The sequence below is a fragment of the Artibeus jamaicensis genome, unplaced genomic scaffold, assembly GCF_021234435.1.
Source record: "Artibeus jamaicensis isolate MK-2021 breed Jamaican fruit bat unplaced genomic scaffold, CSHL_Jam_final contig_47, whole genome shotgun sequence".
In the NCBI taxonomy this organism is placed as follows: Eukaryota; Metazoa; Chordata; class Mammalia; order Chiroptera; family Phyllostomidae; genus Artibeus; species Artibeus jamaicensis.
The window spans coordinates 1,316,889-1,337,340 of record NW_026521848.1 but is presented as its reverse complement, the minus strand read 5'-3'; the positions used below and the strand labels follow the sequence as shown (position 1 = coordinate 1,337,340).

Here is a 20,452-nt window from a genome sequence, read left to right as displayed (position 1 = left end):
AAGTTTTTATGCTGGGGGTGGTGGTAAAAAGTTGACTATAACTCAAGAGTTTTGTTCAGCACCTGTCACAGTGAGTGGGCTGGACATTTGCTCCTAACTGGCTTTCCTTCCCTGGTCCTGAGATACTGAGGGATTTCTGGCGGGCCCCTGGAGTTCCCTTCCACCCCCTCCATTCACCCTGGAGTGAGGGAGCGGGCCCTTGATATGTGAAGATGGAATTTCCTGCCCATTTGCCCCTCACACCTTCTGGAGGCCAAATGGGTTGCCCAGCTGCAGCTGTAAGGGGGAGGGGCGCCGCCGCCCGACAGATGGCGGCATTTACATACAGCTGGGAGACCCCCGCGGAGACCGGAGCTCCTTGCCTTGACGACTGGTGCATCCGTGACTCGGGTCTGGGAGTACGGCTTTGTCTTGGGGTAGGGAAACATTCTCAGGGCCACAAAGAACCCGAATCTTCATTGTATTCACACGTGGCTACGCCCATGGACCTGCCGCACTCGGTCTTTCACAACGTTGCACAGACCTTCCCTCACCCCCTCCACAGGTCAACCTAAGAGCCACCTGTACAGACCACGAAGTCACAGGTCCAGCGTCTCCCATATATTTTATACATGAGCAGAGAAGCAGCCACGGCCAATCTCAGTCACATAAACATGAAGTCACGTACACCTCCATTCTCTCAGGCAGGTGCGGGTTGGCATGTGATATACAGTCTTAGAATTACAGCCTCACAAACAGGCATAACCATGTAAAATTTGAGACATACGTGGAGTCACGTAATCTCACCTAGACACTATCAAAGCCATGAACACCCTCCAATAGCTCTTGTTCCCGCCACGCACACAGATTATATACAACCCCCCACCCCACCCCATCCTTAGCCACATACAGTCGTGCGCACAACCACACACAAGATCATACATGCTCACTATATTGCCTGTACCCACGACTCAATCACGGTTTCTTCAACCTCCTCCTCTAGGGTTCCCCCAAGTCCCGCGGCTGCTTGAAGGGGCGGAGCCGCCCTCTCAGATATAAGGCTTGGGAGTAAGCAGCTGCAGCTCCTCAGATCTCCCAAAGGAAGGCCATGGTCTGCCCTGGGATGCCCCAACTGCTGTCCCGGACGGCGGTCCTGGCGCTCTTTTTCCTTCCCCAGGTCAGAGCAGAGTAGAAAGGAATGGATGGGAGGGGGTGTGAGCTGGAGGTCTTGGGAAGCCCCCCCCGCCCCCCCCCCGGGGGGAGGGTGGAACTCCTGGGTATGCGCGGTCGCCTCACCCTTTGCTCCTTCCGCTCCAGGCACGGCTGGCCGGTGTTTTTGAGCTTCAGATCCACTCTTTCGGGCCGGGACCAGACCCGGGGGGCCCCAGGTCTCCCTGCAGCACCAGGCCCCCCTGTCGCCTCTTCTTCAGGGTCTGCTTGAAACCAGGGGTCTCTGAGGAGGCTGCGGAATCTCCGTGCGCCCTGGGCGCGGCGCTGAGTGCGCGTGGACCAGTCTACACAGAGCAGTCCCGGGCTCCAGCGCTTGACCTGCCACTGCCCGACGGCCTCATGCGCGTACCCTTCCGGGAAGCCTGGCCGGTGAGACCCAGCGCCGGGGGCACTCCCGTGATGGAGTCCTTACCCAAACCTTGACCCCTTTCTGCCCTCCAACTTCCAAGTTCCCAACCTTGTCCCCCTAATTTGAAATTCCTAGACCAGTAACTACCACCTGGAATCCCTCTTTCTGAGACCCACAAACCCTACTTACTGTGGACCCCAAAATTTCTGACTCCACTTGCCCACTAATTATCCAAAATGTTACCTCAGCCCTGCATGCTTGGGACCCCAAATTCCCGGAACCTCCCAACTCACCCTCTGAAAATTCATAAATTCACAGAACCTTACCTCTATTCCTTGGGGATCTCTAACTACTGGGATCCTTATCTTTATCTCCAAGTCTCCTTGTGCCTAGGGACCCTCCTACATCCTTGTCTTGGGGACCCGCAATCTCCTCTCACCTTATCCCTTCTCAGATCTTCCAATTGGAGCCTGTATTCATGACTCACCTCAAAAATCCTATCTGATATCCCATAACCCCAAAAGCCCAGAAGTGAACAGACCTGTATTTGAATTCTAGATCCTTGTTCTTTGGGGCAGGTGAGGTCCTTTTCTAGCTTCAGTTTCCTCATCTGTAAAATGGGGGTCATCATGGTACTTCACAAGGGTCTCTTTGGAGGAATTCAGCCAGGTTATCTTGAGTATAGTCCTTCCCACTTACAAAGCACTCAATAAAGAAAGCCAAACTTGCCATTCCTTCCCTGGGCCAGCCCATCTGGAAATTGTCCCTTGCCTGCCTGGTGCTTGGAATGGTCACCCCTAAACTCTGGCCCTCAGCGAGTACTCACCCTGACCACGGTTTTTCATTCTTTTCTCTCGCCCTTCCAGGGCACCTTCTCTCTCGTCATCGAAACCTGGAGAGAGCAGCTAGGAGAGCAGATGGGAGGTGAGTGTCTTTAGTCTCAGGACGACTGTGTAGACTGACTGTGGGAGCCGGGAGTTGGGGTCTGATGTGGGGTCCAGGAGAGTGACATGGGGCTGTTGGTAGGGTGGGTTTCTAGACCCGTGATGTCATCCCAGCTCCTGGAGAGCGGTGCTGGGTCTCGACAGCTTCGGGGCTCTTGGCATGTTGATATCTAAGTGTCCTGGCACTGGATGTAGGAGTCTGTAGTTCCAATACCAGGTAAAGCGGAGGAAGCTCTTACTGTCTTACAGTTGAAGCTGCCAGGACATGATAGAGCATCTCACAGCAACAGTCCTGCTCTGTCACCATTTGGTTTTGACAACCGAGGGTATAATATGAGTTACTTCTGGTTCTTACATGGAGCTCTATCACTGTGTCCACGGAGAGGTCCCAGGGAGCCTGGGATGTTGCAGTTTTATCAAAATATTGAGCAAAGGTTTCAGGGAGAGATATGGGATAATCTTTTTAAAATTTATTTTACTTATTTTTAGAGAGAGGGGAAGGGAGGGAGAGAAACATCAATGTGTGGTTGCCTCTCAAAGGCCCCTTCCGGGGATCAGGCCTGCAACCCAGGCATGTGCCCAGACTGGGAATCAAACTGGTGACCTTTTGCTTCACAGGCCAGCACTCAATCCCCTGAGCCACATTAGCCAGGGCAGATATGGGGTAATCTTATCCTTAATTTGAGGGGACTTTGGTGTCACGTCAGGCCCACAGTGGGGGTTGTGTCATCATTTTGGTAGAGAAAAGCTGTGGCCCAGTGTTGGGGTGGGACAGCCTTGGTAGGGGGAACTGCTCCTCTCCTGGTCACCCAAGATCTCAAGCAGCAAAGGTAATTTATGATTTAGTCATTGGGGTCTCTGTCACCATTTTGATTTAGAAAGATCCCCAGGCACAATTTGGGGGTATTATGACATCACTTCAAAAGGACCGGTTACTGTCTCTTGACCATATAAAAGATATTAAATGTCACAGGGTGTTAGAAGTCTCCTCACTAATATACAAACATTGTGGGGCAAAACATTGGGGTATTTCGGCTTCTAAGGAAGAACTGTGATAATTGCAACATCGAAGGTCCCAGGATGCAATAGGGGAGTTGACCGCCCGGCTAAGGGGTAAGTGCCATTGTCTGAGCTGAGAAGGGATGTTTTGGCTTCGCAAACGGGGAAGAGTGCGAGTGGGTATGCTCGGCTCCGTCGGGAGACTGAATGTGGCTGGGATCCTGCCGGGCTCAACCCAGTGTCTGTCTCTTCTCCCTGCAGGAGCCGCCTGGAGCCTGTTGGCGCGTGTGGCCGGCCGGCGCCGCCTGGCGGCCGGGGGCCCGTGGGCTCGGGACGTGCAGCGCGCAGGCGCCTGGGAGCTGCGCTTCTCTTACCGAGCGCGCTGCGAGCCGCCCGGGGTTGGGGCCACCTGTGCACGCCTCTGCGGCTCCCGAGGCGCCTCCTCGCAGTGCGGCCCAGGACTGCGCCCCTGCACACCCGTCGAGGATGAATGCGAGGCAGAGCGTGAGTCCTGAGTAGCCCCAACCCATTCCCAGCCCTTCTTTAGCTCCACTCACCGTCTCTGAGCCCATTTTGGAACCCGGTTACCCTTTTCAGGGAACTGGGGACTCGAGAACCTTCTCCAGGTACCACAGACACCCCACTCCAGGAAACTAGGGCATGCCGTTGACTGCTGCCTATGTACCCCCAGGCTCTGCTCTAGTTTCATTCACAAGCCTTAGCTCCCTCCCAGGGTCCAGCTACCCACTACGGGTACACTGAGGCTAGACTTTTCTCCAGCCTTACCTGGGCACTCCAGCACCCTTCCCTCTCCCCAGCACTCTTGCTGCCCCAACTAGAAACCCCACGCCCATTCCCCATGCTGATGCGCCCCTTCCTCCCCTTTCCAGATGCTAGGACCCCCCAAAGCTCTTCTAATTCTGGAGCCTTCTCTACACCCACCCAGGTGCTATGGAAATCCTTTGGATCCTCCTCCCCCGAAAAAAAGATCCTTCACCCTACCTGCAAATGCAAACCAGACCTCATTGCTTTCTAAAGCTTGGGATCCCCGACCTCCATCCGGCTACCCTCAGACTGCTCCCCAAGTTTCTGAGCCCTGCAAAGCTCCTAGGACTCCCAGGCTTATCCAGAATCTCCCAGGCCTGCCCTAATCCGAGGTTCTCCTATCTCCCCTGAAAAGCCAGGGACCCCTCCCCAATTTCCAGACACCCTTCCCTCATTCTCCCTTGTCTAAGCTCAGACCTGTGAGTCCCCACTCCATTCTTGGTCTGGAGCCAGTGGCCTGGGTTCAGCTCCTCACTACTTCACTTTCTGGCTAGGCGAGTCATCCCACCTCTCTGGGCCTCAGTTTCGCTCTCTGTTAACTGGGGGTTGCCATACCATCCAGCCCAGAGGGTTGTCTGTCGTATGGAAGAAACGAGTCGGTGCACAGAAAGTGCTCGGAAACGCCTCTGATTTCTGTCCTCCCGACTCGGCCCTCATCAGCATTCCTCTTCCCTCTGCCTCTTTGTCCACCACAGCGGCCTGTCGAGCTGGTTGCAGCCCAGAGCACGGCTTCTGTGAGCAGCCTGATGAATGTCGATGCCTGGAGGGCTGGACGGGGCCCCTCTGCACAGTCCCAGTCTCCACCAGCACCTGCCTGAGTTCCCGCAGCCCATCCTCTGCTGCTGCTGGGTGCCTCGTACCTGGTCCTGGGCCCTGTGATGGGAATCCGTGTGCCAACGGGGGCAGCTGTAGTGTTAGTATCCCGCCCTCCCACCTCATCCTGATCAGTGTTTTACCCTGGGAGCTCCCACCACCCCCTGACTGGGGCTCCAGGAGATAACAGTCTGCGGGTGGCTGGGGATAGCTGTCCGGGTCGGGCTTCCAGGAGGTGTCCAACCTGCATCGAGGATGAGGTTCTAGGAGTGGGGTTGGGGAGAGCAGGCCCAGTGGGTGGCACCTAAAGGTGTGGTGTGGGACTGTTGAGTGCTGTGGGGCCACAAACTGTCCTTCCTGTGGGACAGGGAGCAACTCTGGACTCAAGGTAGGTGGCATGGGGATTTGGGACTGGGGCCCATCAGAGAGGGCTTCCTGGAGATGCGCCTGGTGCTGGGGCTTCTGAAGTCCAATCTGGCTGAGGGGAGGCGCCTGACAAGGATGGACCAGGAGAGTGTCCTGGGCTAAGCAAAGGTGTGGCTGTTGGAGTGAGCCTGGTGCCCACTGGGATAATGCAGAGCCCAGAGTAGGTGGCCTGGACACTGCCAGCATGGGACAGGGAGACGCACTCAGGGTTCGAGTTAGGGGTAGGGCCTGCAAAGGGGGGATCTAGGGAGGGCTCCACAGAGAGGGGAGCTCAGAGCTGGGAGTTCAGAGTAGGACTGGCTATGCAGTCAGAACTGGGGAGGGCAGACTAAGCAGGCAGCGGTTGGTAGGCAAGGCAGTAGAGGTGGGAATGTGGGTACCCAGACCCTCCTCCCTGTGAAGTTGGACAGGCAGACCCAGAAACGGGGGGGTGGGGTGGAGGGAGGGTTTGTCTTGGAAGGACTTTCCAGGTGAGGCGCCACATGCCGGGAGGTGGGATGTGACAAGGAGCAGCTCCCATAGTCAAGACCAAGGAAGGGGGAGGGATTCTTGCTCCGAGGAAGACTCAGTCTGAAGTCCTCTTGCCCTTGCCCAGGAGACACTCGGGTCCTTCGAATGTGCCTGTCCCCGTGGGTTTTACGGGTTGCTGTGTGAGGTGAGCGGGGTGACATGTGCGGATGGACCTTGTTTCAATGGCGGCTTGTGTGTGGGAGGTGTAGACCCCAACTCTGCTTACATCTGCCACTGCCCGCCCGGGTTCCAAGGCTCCAACTGTGAGAAGAGGGTGGACCGGTGCAGCCTGCGGCCATGCCGGAACGGTGAGGCGGGGAGACCAGAGGGTCGGGGTTGGGGGTGGGGAGCCCTGCATGGTCCGTGGGTAAGAGCAGGGCTTGGTTCAGACAGTCCTGGGTGGAAGTCCTGGCTTTGGCTCCATTAGCCCCGTGGCCTGGGGAAGTGCTCCTCCTCCCAGCCCCAGTTTATTCTTTTGTCAGATGGGCGAGGTGATACTCCTAACTCATAAATGTTCATGGAGCATCTGTTGTGCACCAGACTTTATTCTAGGCCCTGAGGATACAGCAGGGAATGAAACCCAAACCCCTGCCCTAATAGAACTGATAGGGCAGATAGAGAACAAACAAGATAAGTAAGTAAATGATGTGGGAGGTTAGATGGTGATAAAATCTAAGACAAATAAAGCCAGAAGTGGGTGGAGGGGCGGGTGGGCATTTTAGCTAGAACGGTTAGGGAAGACCTTGCTGATGGTAGCGAGGGAGGGAGCAATGGGCGGACCTCTGGGCACGTTACGGCCCGAGGTAGGAACGTGAGTGGCGGCGTGTTGAGGATCACAGGGAAGCCCACGTGGTTGGAGCAGTGAGTGAGGGGAGGAGGGGAGAATGGTGAGAGATGAGGTCAGGGAGGTGGCCAGGGCAGCTCTTTTGGGACTTCGTGGTCTGTAGGGAGAGTTTTGGTTTTACCCCAAGACAGAGCCATAGGAGGTGTCTGAGTGGTGAAGAGACCTGATTTGAACTGGGTGTTAAAAGTTTAAATATGATGTAAAGGGCTTGGTGCATTCTTCGAATTCTCACCAAAACACTCACTGAATATGCATTCTGCACTGAGTGGTACTAGGGACACAACAGTGACCAGGACAGCTCTGGTTCCAGCCTTCATTGGGGCTACCAGCCCATAGAAGAAGACAGTCTTCCTCAGCTAGAGTCCGGGGTAGTCAGGGTTGTGAGGGGAGAGTGGCGGAGGACTCCCAGGGGGCTTCCTGGAGGAGGGGACATCTGAGCAGAGACCTGAAGATTGAAAAGAAGGAAGGGACGAGGGAGAAGTCATGGGCAAAGGCCTGGTAGTTCAGACCCACCGTTCTGAAATCATTAATTATTTAAGTACGGTTGAAGTCTAGAGGAAAACAGCCAACCAGGTGAGGCTGAGTTAATCCAAGACTTCGCCAGCGGGCAAGAAGCTCTAGGCACACTCCCAGAGGCTGGCCCTCGAGTTAGATGGAGGCAGAGGGATGGGAACTGGAGAAAAGGGGTTTGCAGAGCCGAGGAACTAGCCTGGGCGGGTTGCGGGGATGGCCCGCCCCTGACGCCGCTACCCCACAGGTGGGCTCTGCCTGGACCTAGGCCACGCCCTGCGCTGCAGCTGCCGCGCCGGCTTCGCGGGGCCTCGCTGCGAGCACGACTTGGACGACTGTGCAGGCCGTGCCTGTGCCAACGGTGGCACGTGCCTGGAGGGCGCTGGCTCGCGCCGCTGCTCCTGTGCGCTGGGCTTCGGCGGCCGTGACTGCAGCGAACGCGCCGATCCTTGTGCCGCTCGGCCCTGCGCCCACGGTGGCCGCTGCTACGCCCACTTCTCTGGCCTTGTGTGCGCCTGCGCTCCCGGCTACATGGGCGCACGCTGCGAGTTTTCGGTTCACTCCGACGACAGCGCAGGTGCATTGCCTGCGGCGCCACCCGGCCTGCGGCAGAGTGACCCACAGCGCTTCCTTTTGCCACCAGCTTTGGGGTTGCTGGTGGCTGCAGGCTTAGCCGGCACTGCGCTTTTGCTGGTTCACGTGCGATGCGGTGGCCCTGGCCGACATACTGGGTCTCGCCTGCTACCGGGGACTCCGGAGCCATTCGTCCATGCTCTCCCGGATGCCCTCAACAACAGGAGGTCGCAGGAGGGTTCCGGGGATGGCCCGAGGTGAGGGGCCGGGCGCAGAGGCAGGCCTCGCTCCTCTGGGGGCTTGCTGTCAATCTCCATTGTGCGGTAGGCCCGGCTCCTTGACGGGCTTCCCTGATCGTCCCCTCCTGTTATCCCTGACCCAGCCCCTTTCTGGTGGGGGCGTTCCACAGTTCCCCGAGTTGGCTTTGGGTTCCCCTCTGTGGTTGGTGAGAAAAACAAGATCTGAAAATTTAAAAGAGCCTTGGTCCTACACTTCTTTTTTTTCTCGCAGCCCGTCTGTAGATTGGAACCACCCCGAAGATGGAGACTCTCCTGAGATTTACGTGATATCAGCTCCTTCAGTCTATACTCGGGAGGTAGCTACCCCCCCCCCCCAACATCGCGCGCGCGCTGGGCGGAGGCGGCCCCTGCTTCCCCTGTGCCCTTCCTTTACTGTATCTGTAAAGTCTGGAGGACAGGGGCTTCGGAAGGTCCGTAGCCTACTTTTCAGTTCTGACTCAATTTAATTCTGTCACTAGCCCCCTTGCTGCCCTTTTGAGCTGCTTGCTACCTTCTCTTTGGAAGACCAGTGGCCCAGTCCGAGCGGGGAGCGGACCGCCATTGGTCTGCCCCCACGGGGGAGGGGCGGGGGGGGGCAGCCCTTTCTAGTGCCTCTTCCTCATTTCCTTTCCAGGCCTGATCTGGAGACAGAGCCTGGATAGTTTGTGTTTCCTTGATGGTGCCCATCCAATCTTTGCCTCAGGCACTTGGGAGTTCAAGCCGGAAGGGGTGGCTGGGAGAATTTTACCGTTGGAAGTACATAATGATTATGTCATATCTTTTTCTCACCATGTCCAGAGACATCTGTAAAGACTCGTATTTTGAATAGTTTTGGCTTATCAGCTGTGTGCTTTGTATCTGGTGTTGGGGCTGCTCCCGTGGTTTTCACTCTGGGGCTGAGGCTAAGAGCAGCCTCTGTCTGGCACACTTCCAGGCAGCATGGGAAAGGGAATAGTGAACCATGTGCTGGGGCTCTTAACACTTCTGCTCACATTTTATCGGTGGAAGCAAGCCACATGGCTGTCTTGTGTCCGTGGGCCAGTAAGTAAATCCCCTGTGAGAGAGAGACTGAATATTTTGAATAGAACAGAGTCTGTCACAGATATATACTCAGGAGAGAAATTGCTTGATTTTAGGACATAGCTCCCAATTTCACCAAGTACTGACAGATTGCTCCCTCAGGCCACACTCCCACCCTGCTGTACAAGAATTCCTGGGGAGACTGTCTTTCCTCTGTGCACACCTTTGTTGTATTTGAAAAATTTTCCCATGCGTACATATTATTGTTTTGGAAAGCCTCAGGAAGGTCCCCCATGACATCACCAGGTAACGACTTTTTCTTCCTCACTGGTAGCAAGTACAATCGGAGGCCGATTCCTTCTGTTGTCCCAAAGGGAGGTGCGCTAACATCTGCTCAGGTCAAAAACGTCGGATGTTGGCAATTTGATATAGTTCGACGGACTAGCAATTTACAGGAAATGTTATGTAACACATTTGGGATGAGCACAACCCAGACTGGGGATTCTGTGGGATACGTGGTTGGCTTCTACGAGAAATAATTAGCCTTTCACTTCCCACCTACAAGAATGTCTGTGCTCACAATGACAGACAAAAACAAGTGTTGGCAAGGATGTGGACAAATGGGGACTGTCATGCCCTGCTGGCAGAATGTAAAACGGGGAAGCTCCTCGGAAAACAGTTTGGCAGTTAAAAACAAAAACAAAAACATAGAACCCTGGATGGTATGGCTCAGTGGATTGAGTGCCAGCCTATGAACCAAAGAGTTACCAGTTCAATTCCCAGTCAGGGCACATGCCTGGGTTGCAGGCCAGGTCCCCAGTGGGGAGCATGTGGGAGGCAACCACACACTGATGTTTCTCTCCCTCTCTTTCTTCCTCCCTTCCTCATTCTCTAAAAATAAATAAGTAAATAAAAAATGTTTTAAAGTTAAACACAGATAGTATATGACCCAACACATCAACTTTTAGGTATCTACCCAAGAGAAAAACATATGTATAAAAAAACTTGCATGCAAATGTTCACAGAGGCATTATTTAGCATAGCCAAAACGTGAACACAACCCAAGTGTCCATCAGTTGGTGAGAGGTGAAACAGAATACAGTGTCTCCCTACAGTGGGATATCATTTAGCTGTAAAAAGGAATGAAGTTTGGTGCCACCACCTGGATAAACCATAAAAACCTGCTCAAATGAAAGAAGCTGGTCACTTATGATTCCATTTATACTAAATGTGCAGAAGAAGTAAATCTGTAGGGACAGAAAGGAGATTAGTGGTTGCGTGGGTCTGGGGAGGGACTGGAGATTAACCGAGAGTGGGCGGGAGGGATCTGACTGGGATGAAGGGAATGTCCTAAAAGTGATCCTGGCGGTGGTGCACAACTCGGCCAATTTACTAAAAATCTTTGAGCTGTACACTTAAAACAGGTGAATTTTATGATCTGTAAATTATACCTCAGTAAAGTTGTTTTATAAAAAAAGCAAAAGAAAAAAGCAAATAATTATCAAGGGAGTTAAAGGAATGAAGGGTAAACCTATAAATGAAAAGAAACAGAAGAGATATAAAAGAAGCAATGACATGATTACCATAAAAATCAGTATAATGTCTTATTTACTTACTTGTTTTAGAGAAAGGAAAGGAGAAGGAAAGAGATGAGCATTGATTTGTTGTTCCACTCGCTTATGCATTTCATTGTTTCCTTCTTCGATGTGCCCCGACCAGGGAACAAACCCACAACCTTGGCGTATCGGGATAATGCTCTAACCACTGGGATTCCTGGCCAGGCCTCCAACATAATATCGATATGGTAGGGGAACACTGGAAATTGTTTGGGAGGGGGTATGCAGAGCGATTATGAGAAGCTACTGTCTTCACATGTGGTGGTTGCAGGTATAGTTGCATGATAGTATCACCATATGTTGTCATATAAGTTGTATTTTAAAAATATTTCATTGGTTATACTATTATAGTTGTCCCAATTTTTGCCTTTTGCCCTTCTCCACCTGTATCTGCATTCCCTTCAGCAGTACCCCACCCCTTAGTTCATGTCCATGTGTCGTGCATATGTTATTTGGCTTCTCCATTTCATATACTGTTCTTAACACCCCCCTATCTGTTTTGTGCCTACCAATTTATACTTAATCACTGCACCTTTTCTCCCATTTTCCTCTACCCCCTCCCAACTGATAATCTTCCAAGATATCTATATGTATAATTGTTCCTGTTTTGCTTGTTTGCTTAAATTGTTTTATTTTTTAGATTGAATTGGTGATAGTTGTGAATGTATTGCCATTTTAATGCTCATAGTTTTTATCTTTTTCTTGTATAATTCCCTTTAACATTTCATATAAAAATGGCTTTGTGATGATGAACTTCTTTAGTTTTACTCTTTCTGGGGAGTGCTTTATCATTCATTTCTGAATGATAGCTTTGCTAGATAGAGTAATCTAGGTTGTAGATCTTTGCATCACTTTGAATACTTCTTGCTGGTCCCTTCTCACCTGCAAAGTTTTTTTTTTTAATAATCAGCTGACAGTCTTATGGGAACTCCTTTGTAGTAACTATCTGCTTTTCTATTGTTGCTTTTAAGATTCTCTCTTTATGTTTAACCTTTGGCATTTTAATTATGATGTTTCTTGGTGTGGTCCTCCTTGGGGTTATCTTGTTTGGGACTCCCTGTGCTTCCTGGACTTGTATGTCTATTTCCTTGGCCAAGTCAGGAAAGTTTTCTTTCATTATTTTTTCAAATAGTATTCAATTTCTTGCTTTCTCTTCTTCTGGCACGCCTAAGATTCTGATGTGGGTATGTTTGAAGATGTTACAGAGGCTCCTTAGCCTATCCTTTTTTTTTTTTAATTCTTCTTTCTTCTTGCTGTTCTGACTGAATAATTTTTTTCTTCCTTATGTTTCAAATCATTGATTTGATTCTTAGCTTCCTTCACTCCACTATTGGTTCCCTGTAGATTTTTCTTTATTTCATTTAATGTAACCTTCATTTCTGCCTGGGTCTTTTTTATGCTGTTGAAGTACCCACTGAGTTCCTTGAGCATCCTGATAACAAGTGCTTTGAACTCTGCATCTGATAGGTTGCTCATCTCCATTTCTTTAGTTCTTTTTCTAAAGTTCTGGTCTTTCCCTTGGGCCATATTTCTTTGTGTCCTCAATTTGGCAGCCTCCCTGTGTTTGTTTCTGTGTATTAGATAGAGCTGTTTTGACTCCCTTAGTAGTATGGCCTCTTGTAGAAAAGCACACCTGTAAGTTGTATGGGGTGGAGCCTTAGGTAATCACCAGGGTGGGGTGGCTCTGTGTGGGGGGAGAGCTCAGGAGGAGACAGTGCCACTGCCTGGCCTCTGGAGTTTTGTTCAGGTGGAAGGTGTCTCCTGGCACTCACTCTGTTGCCAGTCACTTTACTTTCTCCCTCTATGCCACTGATGCCCTTACAGCTATTGCCCTGCTGCTGAATCCCAGAGGGAGTGAGTCTGTGTACGTCCTAAGTCCATTGCAGGCCATTTAAGAAGAGTTTCCTGAGTATGCTGCAGTTTCTTCTGGTGCCCCAACTCCCAGTGGTTTTTACAGCCAGAAGTTATGGGAATTTATCTCCCTGGGCTGGATGGTCTGGTCCGGGGCTGGGACCCCTCACTCCCGAGGCATCCACCCCAATTTTTATCTACCGCACGTGGGTGAGGCACCACCCATTCCATGTCTCCATGCCTCTCTGAAGTCCAGAGAGGGGTGGGGTAGAGACTTGCTTAGCATCACACAAAAAATTGGGTGTCTTTCTTGGTCCAAGATTTAACACAGGAAGGGCTCAAGGACTGGGAAGCACAGTGGTGGGTCAGGACTCTTCTGTTTGAAACCTGCCTTGAATCTGAATAAGGCCTGCTGTGCTTTGTAATATGGGACAGATCTCATCATCCTGGCTTTACATCCTGGGGTACAGAAGATATTATTACTTATTTATATGTGAAAGTTACATAGGAATTTTCTGTGCTATTTTCCCCATTTCTTTCTATATTTTTAAAAGATTTTATTTCTTTATTTGTTTTAGAGAGGGGAAGAGAGGGAGAAAGAGAGAAACATCAATGTGTGGTTGCCTCTCACATGCCCCCCTACCAGGGACCCAGCCTGCAACCCAGGCACGTGCCCTGGACTGGGAATGGAACCGTTGACCCCTTGGTTCCCAGGCAGCACTCAATCCACCCAGCCACACCAGCCAGGGCTATTTTTCCCACTTCTTAAAATTTTTTTTCATCTTCACCCAGGCATATATTTTAATTCCTTCTAGAGAGAGAAACATCAGTAGGGGGATGAGGGGTTGTACTTGCCCTGAGAGGGGACTGAACCCATAACCTGGGTGTGTACCATGACGGAGAATCAAAACCTTTTGGTCTAAGGGAGGATGCTCCAATCAACTGAACCACACCAGCCAGGAGGGCATTTCCCACTTCTTCTAAGTGTTAAGTTAAACTAGGTTAAAATAAAAAGTGAAATATTTATTGGGCACCTACTGTGTGCTAGGCCTTATTCTAGGAGCTGGGGATTCCTCGGAGAACAAGATAAAAATCCCTCCCTGAAGGCGCTCACAGGGTGAAAAGAGTTCTTCCTCTGCCCCAGGACTCTGGAGGCCTGCGTCCACTTGAATCCTGGTTCTGTCACGTGGGCGTGTGTGCAGCACTTAGCATTACAGAAATGTAAAACCTCTTGTTGTTATTACTTTTCTCCAGGTTTCTCAGTCGTCCCCTCCTCTAGGGGCCCTCTCCGCCCCAAACTGGTTCTGGCGCCTCCCCTGGGATCCCACGGGTCCAGGTGCTTCCCTCACCACATCTCTGACCCCTCTCTGCCGGCGCCTCCGCCGCCTCAGTCCTGACCGCAGTAGGTCATTGCTTAGTGAGGGTATGTCTCCCCCGCTGGACAGGGAGCCTGATCCCCGGGCCAGGGCTTTCCTGATCGCTGCTCTGTCTGCAGAATCACCCAGCACGGGACCGTGCACACGACAGGCACGCAATGAACACTTGAACGGTAACGACAATGAGGGAACTCTGGCGTAATCTGTGCGTTCCTTACCGTCGTGGTGGGGGTTAAGGTGATGGGAATCGTTTGGTAAAATGTAGACGTCCTGCCACATCCCCGCCCCGGGGCAACAGAACCCGCGGGTGAGTGGAACTCGGTGTAACAGTGCCCCCTTGTGGCCGCGTCCCGTTTTAGAACCCTGGTGCGGGCCAGGCGCTCTGCCCTGGAGGGAGGGAGGCTGAGGTCCCTGCCCGGTTTCCCCGGGCACCGCAGGCCCCCATGAACAACCAGGCGAGGGCCTCAGCCCCCCTTCCGGCCCGGACCTCCGCCTTGGTCCGGGCTCCGACACCGGCCCGGCCCTCGGTCCGGGTCCAGGCTCCGACACCGGCCAGGCCCTCGATCCGGGTCCGGTCCCTGACACCGGCCAGGCCCTCGATCCGGGTCCGGTCCATGACTCCAGCCCCGGCCTTGACCCCGGTCCAGTCCCTGTCTCCGGCCAGGCCATCGATCCCGGTCCAGTTCCTGTCTCCAGCCAGGCCCTCGAACCCGGTCCAGTCCCTGACTCCGGCCAGGCCCTCGATCCCGGTCCAGTTCCTGTCTCCGGCCAGGCCCTCGACCCCGGTCCGGCCCCTGACTCCGACCCCAGTCCGGCCCCCAACCCCGACCCCGGTCGGGACCCTGATTCCACTCCAGGCCGTGCCCCGGGGCAGAACCCCGTCTGCGGTTCCGGCCTTAACGCCTATCTCGTCTGAGATCCTGGTCCCAGTCCTGGTCCCGCCCGCGGGCTCCGACCTGGAGTCCCTCCGGAGCTCCGCCCCACCTCTGGGCCCACCCCCAGAACCCGCTCCAGAGCCCGCTCCAGAGCCCGCTTTGTGGCCTGGTAAGGCTCCTACGCCGGGGCTGAGGTACGTCCCGGCGGCTGCCAGTGGATCCGGAACCACACAAGAGCCCCTTCCTGAGCTCACTCCATTGGCCACTGATTTACTGGGGCCCAGTCTCGGGTCCACCCCGGGGGCAGACCCAGTGGCCACGAAGTTGACAGATTCCACGGCTGGACCTATCTCCACGCCCGTCCTGGGGGCCATCCCCTTGGCCACTTCCTTACCTATTTCTGCCAACACATTTGCCTCCACCAGCCAGTACTTTCAAGTGGACAACAAGATCCTAATTAGAGTGATCTACTGGTGAGGGGCCGTCCCCACTCACACGTGCCTTCCTCCCCATGGGGAAAGGGCAGGAAGGGTAGGTGCTGTGGCTTTGGGGATTTGAAGGTAGGGTGAGGGAGGAAGTCCCAATTGCCAGGTGGGAAACTTGGCTCCCTCTATCGCTTCTTGGGGGCTAAAGAGCTCTGGGTTCAAATTCCCGCTCTGCTGCCAGAAGTGAGTCCTAGCTCCAAGCTTCATTCGTTGACTCAAATTCCTACCTCCCTCTCTTCCTCCCTTCACTACAGAGTGGCCTGCCTTCCATGGGCCAGGCCTGAGCTGGGGGTGAAGTGCTGAGCAAAGCCACCAGCTTTCCTCCTGAGGGGAAGCAAGACAAGGCAGACCCAAAGACAGAGTGCCCTGAAGGATGACATGGGGCAGGGAACTTCACATCGGGTGGTTAAGGACAGTCTTTCTTAGGAGGTGGCACTTGAGATGGGCCTTCACAGTGACGAGAAGGCATCTGCTAGGTGAAGGCTGGCTCAGATTCAGAATGTCTCTTTGTGTCAAGGACGATAGTGTCAGAAATGGCCTTCCTTGACCTCCCTGAGATGCAGGACTAAATGTCCCTGAAGGAGGGACACTCCCTCAGTCCCCACGCCTCTGTCCTGCTCTACAAGGTTTTCTTCCCCTACGTCTCCCACTTTTTCTCTCTCCCGTCTCTGCCCGGGGCTGTCTGTGCCTCTAGTTCATCTCCTCTCCTTTTCCCACGTTGTGTGTGTCTCTTCCTACCTGTCTGCTCATTTGCTCATCTCTCTGCCCATCTCCTCCATTCTATCTCTTTCTCCGACTCCATGGATTCATTATTTCATTCATTCAACAGCTATTTATTAAGCACCTCCCATGTGCCAGACCTAGTAGGGACGCAACAGTGAATAAGACAGAGATTATTGTCCTTGTGGTACTGACATTTTGGTGTGGAATATGTATGATACATAGTAAATCATCTAGCATCTTAGAAGGTGATCAGTGCTATGAACCAAGGGCATCTTGGGAGGGATCGCAGTTTTAACTGGGTGGTCAGGAAGCCATCACTGAGAAAGCAACATATGAGCAGAGACCTGAAGGAGGGGAGAGAAGGAGCCATGCAGATACCAGAGAAATGGCATTTTGCGGAAGGAAGAGCCAGCGTGAGGGCTCTGAGCAAGGCACGCCTGAGCGCTGAGAGCGAGGCTGGGGGCCCCTGTGGCGGGAGTGGAGTCGGCCAGGGGCAGAGTGGGAGGAGACCCTGTGGGGGCTTGTGGATCATGGGGAGTGCTGGCTGTGGTTTTCTGCCAGGAGAAAGATGCACTGTGGGAGGCTTCCGAGCAGGGCAAGGATGTGACCTCACTCAGGTGCTCACAGGGTCCCTCTGGGCTTGGGGAAATACTAATGCTGTGTCTTCTGTCTCTTTCTGCCTCCCTTCTTTTGTCCTTGGCCTACAGTGGCCTCTGAAGCTATAACCTCCGGGTGAGTAGTTTTGGCTTTGGAGGTGGGAAGAGCGTGGGGCATGAAATCTGGGAGTTTCTGTTTCTACTCCCTGTAAGACCTGTGACCCTGTGACCCTGTGACCCTGTGACCCTGTGATCACATGATTTCATCTCCCCCCCCAGTACATTCTACTGAAAAAGAGTCTGGAGCAGCAGTTCCCAAATTGTCTGCTCTTTGTGAGTGCGATGGTGGCCGGGGGAGTGGGGGTAGTCAGGGGTCCGAGAGCCCCCCGAGGAGCTTGGAGGGGAGCTCTTAGCTTTCTCTCACCCCCAACATTCCCTTCCCAGGAGGAGGACATATCTTCACAGGCTACCGGGGAGTTTGAAGTGTTTGTGGATGGAAAATTGGTTCATTCAAAGAAGGTGATTCTGAACGAGGGTCCCAGATAGGGCAGGAGGGTGGTGCTGGGGTCCTGGATTGTGGGAGCCACACATGTCTGTGCTCTTTCCCCTCCGCGTCCAGAAAGGTGATGGCTTTGTGGATGAGGCCAAGCTGAAGAAAATTGTGAACATTATCAGTGAAGGGATCAGGAAGATGTAGCAGGCAACGGGTGAGCTGGAGGTGAGGAGGGAGGGGCCGGGGCTGGGCTGTAGGGGAGGAGGCGGACAGGGGGCTGGACAAAGATGCCCAGCCCTAATCCTAGCTCAGCCAGTCCTCGGTGCTAACATCAGGACGAGCCATCCACACCATTTTTGAGCCTCGGATTTTTCATCTGTAAAATGGGGGTGTTGAGATGATTCTGTGAGGTGCCTCCTACAAACCACTAAATAGTGCAGAGCTCAGAGTAAGTTTCAGGGTATGTCAGCTATAAACTTACTTTCATAATAGCTTTAGACTTATTTATTTATTTATTTATTTATATGTTTGTCTTTTCCCCTTCCCACTTCTCATCCTCGCCCCCCACCCCTAAATTCTAGATTTATTTTTTAAACTTTTAGTTGTAAAGCTGAGCTATCCAATAACACTACGTGGCTTTTCCATTTAAAGTTAAGTTAATTAAGTTAATGAAAATGAAATACATTAAAATCTCAGATTAACAGTCATACCACACACATTTCAAGTGCTCTGTAGCCACAGGATTGGCCAGCACAGGCACGGGGTGGAGCCAGCGTGGCAGATGCGCTCTTGCTGACGTCATTGTTTGACAGCGTCAAAGCACATGCGCAGCAGGGTGATTTGCCTGGGGACTAAATTTTGAAGCCACTTAATTTGTACATATTTGCAAGCTGCTACTGATTTTAAAGTTTTTATTTTATTTTTAAGCTGTTGCTTATTTAATACTTCAACTGTGGTATATCTATGTTTACATTTGTTTTCAGTTTTATTGAGGTGTGATATATAAGAGGCAGTACATGAATTTTGACATATGAATACACCTGTGAAATGATCACCAAAATGAAGATGATGAAGAACGTATCCATCACCTCCCAAAGTTTCCTCAGAACTTCTGTAATTTCTCCCAGCCTCTCTCCTACCCCAGGGCATGACTGATCTGCTTTCTGTCACCATAGATTAGTTTGCTTTTTCTAGAATTTTATATAAATGAGGACTATAATTTTAAAAACATTTTTTGGTGGAAACACTTAGATATACACACTAGTTGAGAGTACAGTAGCATAATAAAGTCCATGAACCCATTGCCCAGGTCAACTATCACTGTCTTTCTCTTGTCTCATTTTACCTATTTTCTCCCCTATTTTTTTTTTTTGTAGGTAGTATTTCAAAATATATTCCAGACCTCATGTTATTTCATCTCCTGCAGAGGTTCCCATTGGCCTGGTTTAGGTCACATGTCCATCCCTGAACCAATCACTGAGGTCTGAGGGAATGTAGTGCCGTCATTGGCCAGTCTTGCATCATATGCCCATTGTGGGAGCTAGGGGTGGAGTTGGTCCCACTGAACCTTCTGGGAAGGGATAATGGGGGTGGAATGTTGGGTGGGCAAGAACAATAATGCCCATGTTACAGATCTGGGGGTAGTGCTGTCATTTACTGGCTGTGTGACTGGGGGCAAACACCTTAACCCCTCTGTACCTGGGTTTCTTCCTCTGTAAAGTAAAAACTATTTATGATAGCTTTTACCTCAATGGGTTTCATTTTATTTACTAAGTACAGACAATGTGCTGGAGGCTGTCCTGAGCTCTGGGGATGATACAGCAGTGAACAAAAGAGATACAAACCGCTGCCTCATGGAGCTGACATTGTGTGTGTGTGTGTGGGGGGGGGGGGTGCAGACCATGAACAAGACACAGGCAAATGAAAGCGTTTTAGAAGGAGATGAGTGGTGAGAGGAAGACACGGCAGGGAAGGGGGTGGGGAGTGCTGGGAGGTTTTTCAACTCTAAATTGAGTGGTCAGGGAGACTTCATAGGGGAGGTGATACTTACACACTTGAAAGAAGGAATCAAAGCAGGTGGGCACAGAGTATTCCAGGCAGAGGGAGCAGCACATGCAAAGGCCCTGTGGTAGGTGTGTCTGGAAAATGGCAAGGACACACAAGTGGGCGCTGTAACCCACCGAAAATGTAGAATGGTGCCTGACACAGAGTAAGCCTGAAATAGGCGCTAATATTATTTTTTCTCCTCACCTGAGGACATTTTTTCCCCATTGCTTTTAGAGAAAGAGAAAGGAAGAGGGGAAGAGAGAGAAACATCGATGTGGGAAAGAAGCACCAATCAGTTGCCTCCCATAAGAGCCTGGCCTGGGGATGGAACCCACAACCTAGGTATGTGCCCCCACAGGGAATGGAACCTGCAACCATTTGGTTACAGGACAACCCTCCAACCAACTGAGCCACACTGGCCAGGGCAACGCTATTATTTTATGGAGTTTTTAATCATTATTGTTATTAATATTTTTTCTCTCTTCTCTTCCCACCTCAGGAGCCTCAGCAGGATGACAAGAAGGGCTGAAATGTTGCCGTCAGGGTCAGGTCCTTTTTTGATGGTGGCTGGGGCTGGGGCCATGTCGGGTGGAGTGAAGGAGAAAATACATACAGATTCTGGCTCCTTGGTCCTGGTCTTACTGCGTCTGCGTCCCTGCACTCGGTCGTGAGGTCTGTGAAAGTTGCCGGTCACGTGGGTGCTCCCAGCATCTCCTAGGGCTGCGCCGTGGGGGAGGGGAGGCAGGGTGAACACCGGGCCGGGTGGCTGCAGGAACACCCAGGCCACCTGGAGCCCCTTTCCTTCGCTGTCCCTGCAGACAACCGTGCCCTGCGCTTTGGGGGTTCATAAACTCCTACCCACACCCACGCTTCACAGCCCAATTCTCTTGTTTTCTTTCTTTCTTTTTTTTAATCCTCACCGAGGACATTTTTTTCCCCATTGCTTTTAGTGGGAGAAGAAGGAAGAAAGAGAAACATCAATGGTTGCTTCCCGTGTAAGCCCGGATCAGATGGGCCGGGACCAGGGACCAAACCCCACAATCTTTTGGTTATGGGATGACGCTGCAACCAAGTGAGCCACACTGGCCAGG

The 20,452-nt window shown here is 52.1% G+C and overlaps 2 protein-coding genes across 2 annotated transcripts; both read left to right on the top strand.

Moving 5' to 3' along the window:
• The first annotated feature begins 1,015 nt into the window (after window positions 1-1,015).
• DLL3 (delta like canonical Notch ligand 3) lies at window positions 1,016-9,086 on the top strand. The gene is made up of 9 exons (XM_037132812.2): window positions 1,016-1,156; window positions 1,297-1,578; window positions 2,425-2,482; window positions 3,763-4,005; window positions 5,022-5,239; window positions 6,161-6,383; window positions 7,677-8,259; window positions 8,513-8,597; window positions 8,915-9,086. Exons 1-9 carry the CDS (start codon window positions 1,088-1,090, stop codon window positions 8,918-8,920), a joined length of 1,767 nt encoding a protein of 588 aa, XP_036988707.2. The 5' UTR covers window positions 1,016-1,087; the 3' UTR covers window positions 8,921-9,086.
• Window positions 9,087-14,586: 5,500 nt separating this feature from the next.
• On the top strand, window positions 14,587-17,519 carry SELENOV (selenoprotein V). The gene is made up of 5 exons (XM_037133859.2): window positions 14,587-15,491; window positions 16,934-16,958; window positions 17,102-17,155; window positions 17,267-17,341; window positions 17,442-17,519. The coding sequence occupies exons 1-5, from the start codon at window positions 14,587-14,589 to the stop codon at window positions 17,517-17,519; spliced, it is 1,137 nt and encodes a 378-aa protein (XP_036989754.2).
• The last annotated feature ends 2,933 nt before the right edge of the window (window positions 17,520-20,452 follow it).

What these genes read in the sequence shown, in the direction of transcription:
- DLL3 (XM_037132812.2), top strand. Translation starts at nt 1,088, where the DNA reads ATGGTCTGCCCTGGGATGCCCCAACTGCTGTCCCGGACGGCGGTCCTG. An exon ending in CGCTCTTTTTCCTTCCCCAG is followed by an intron (nt 1,157 to 1,296) that starts GTCAGAGCAGAG and finishes CTTCCGCTCCAG; the next exon opens with GCACGGCTGGCCGGTGTTTT. An exon ending in CCAACGGGGGCAGCTGTAGT is followed by an intron (nt 5,240 to 6,160) that starts GTTAGTATCCCG and finishes GCCCTTGCCCAG; the next exon opens with GAGACACTCGGGTCCTTCGA.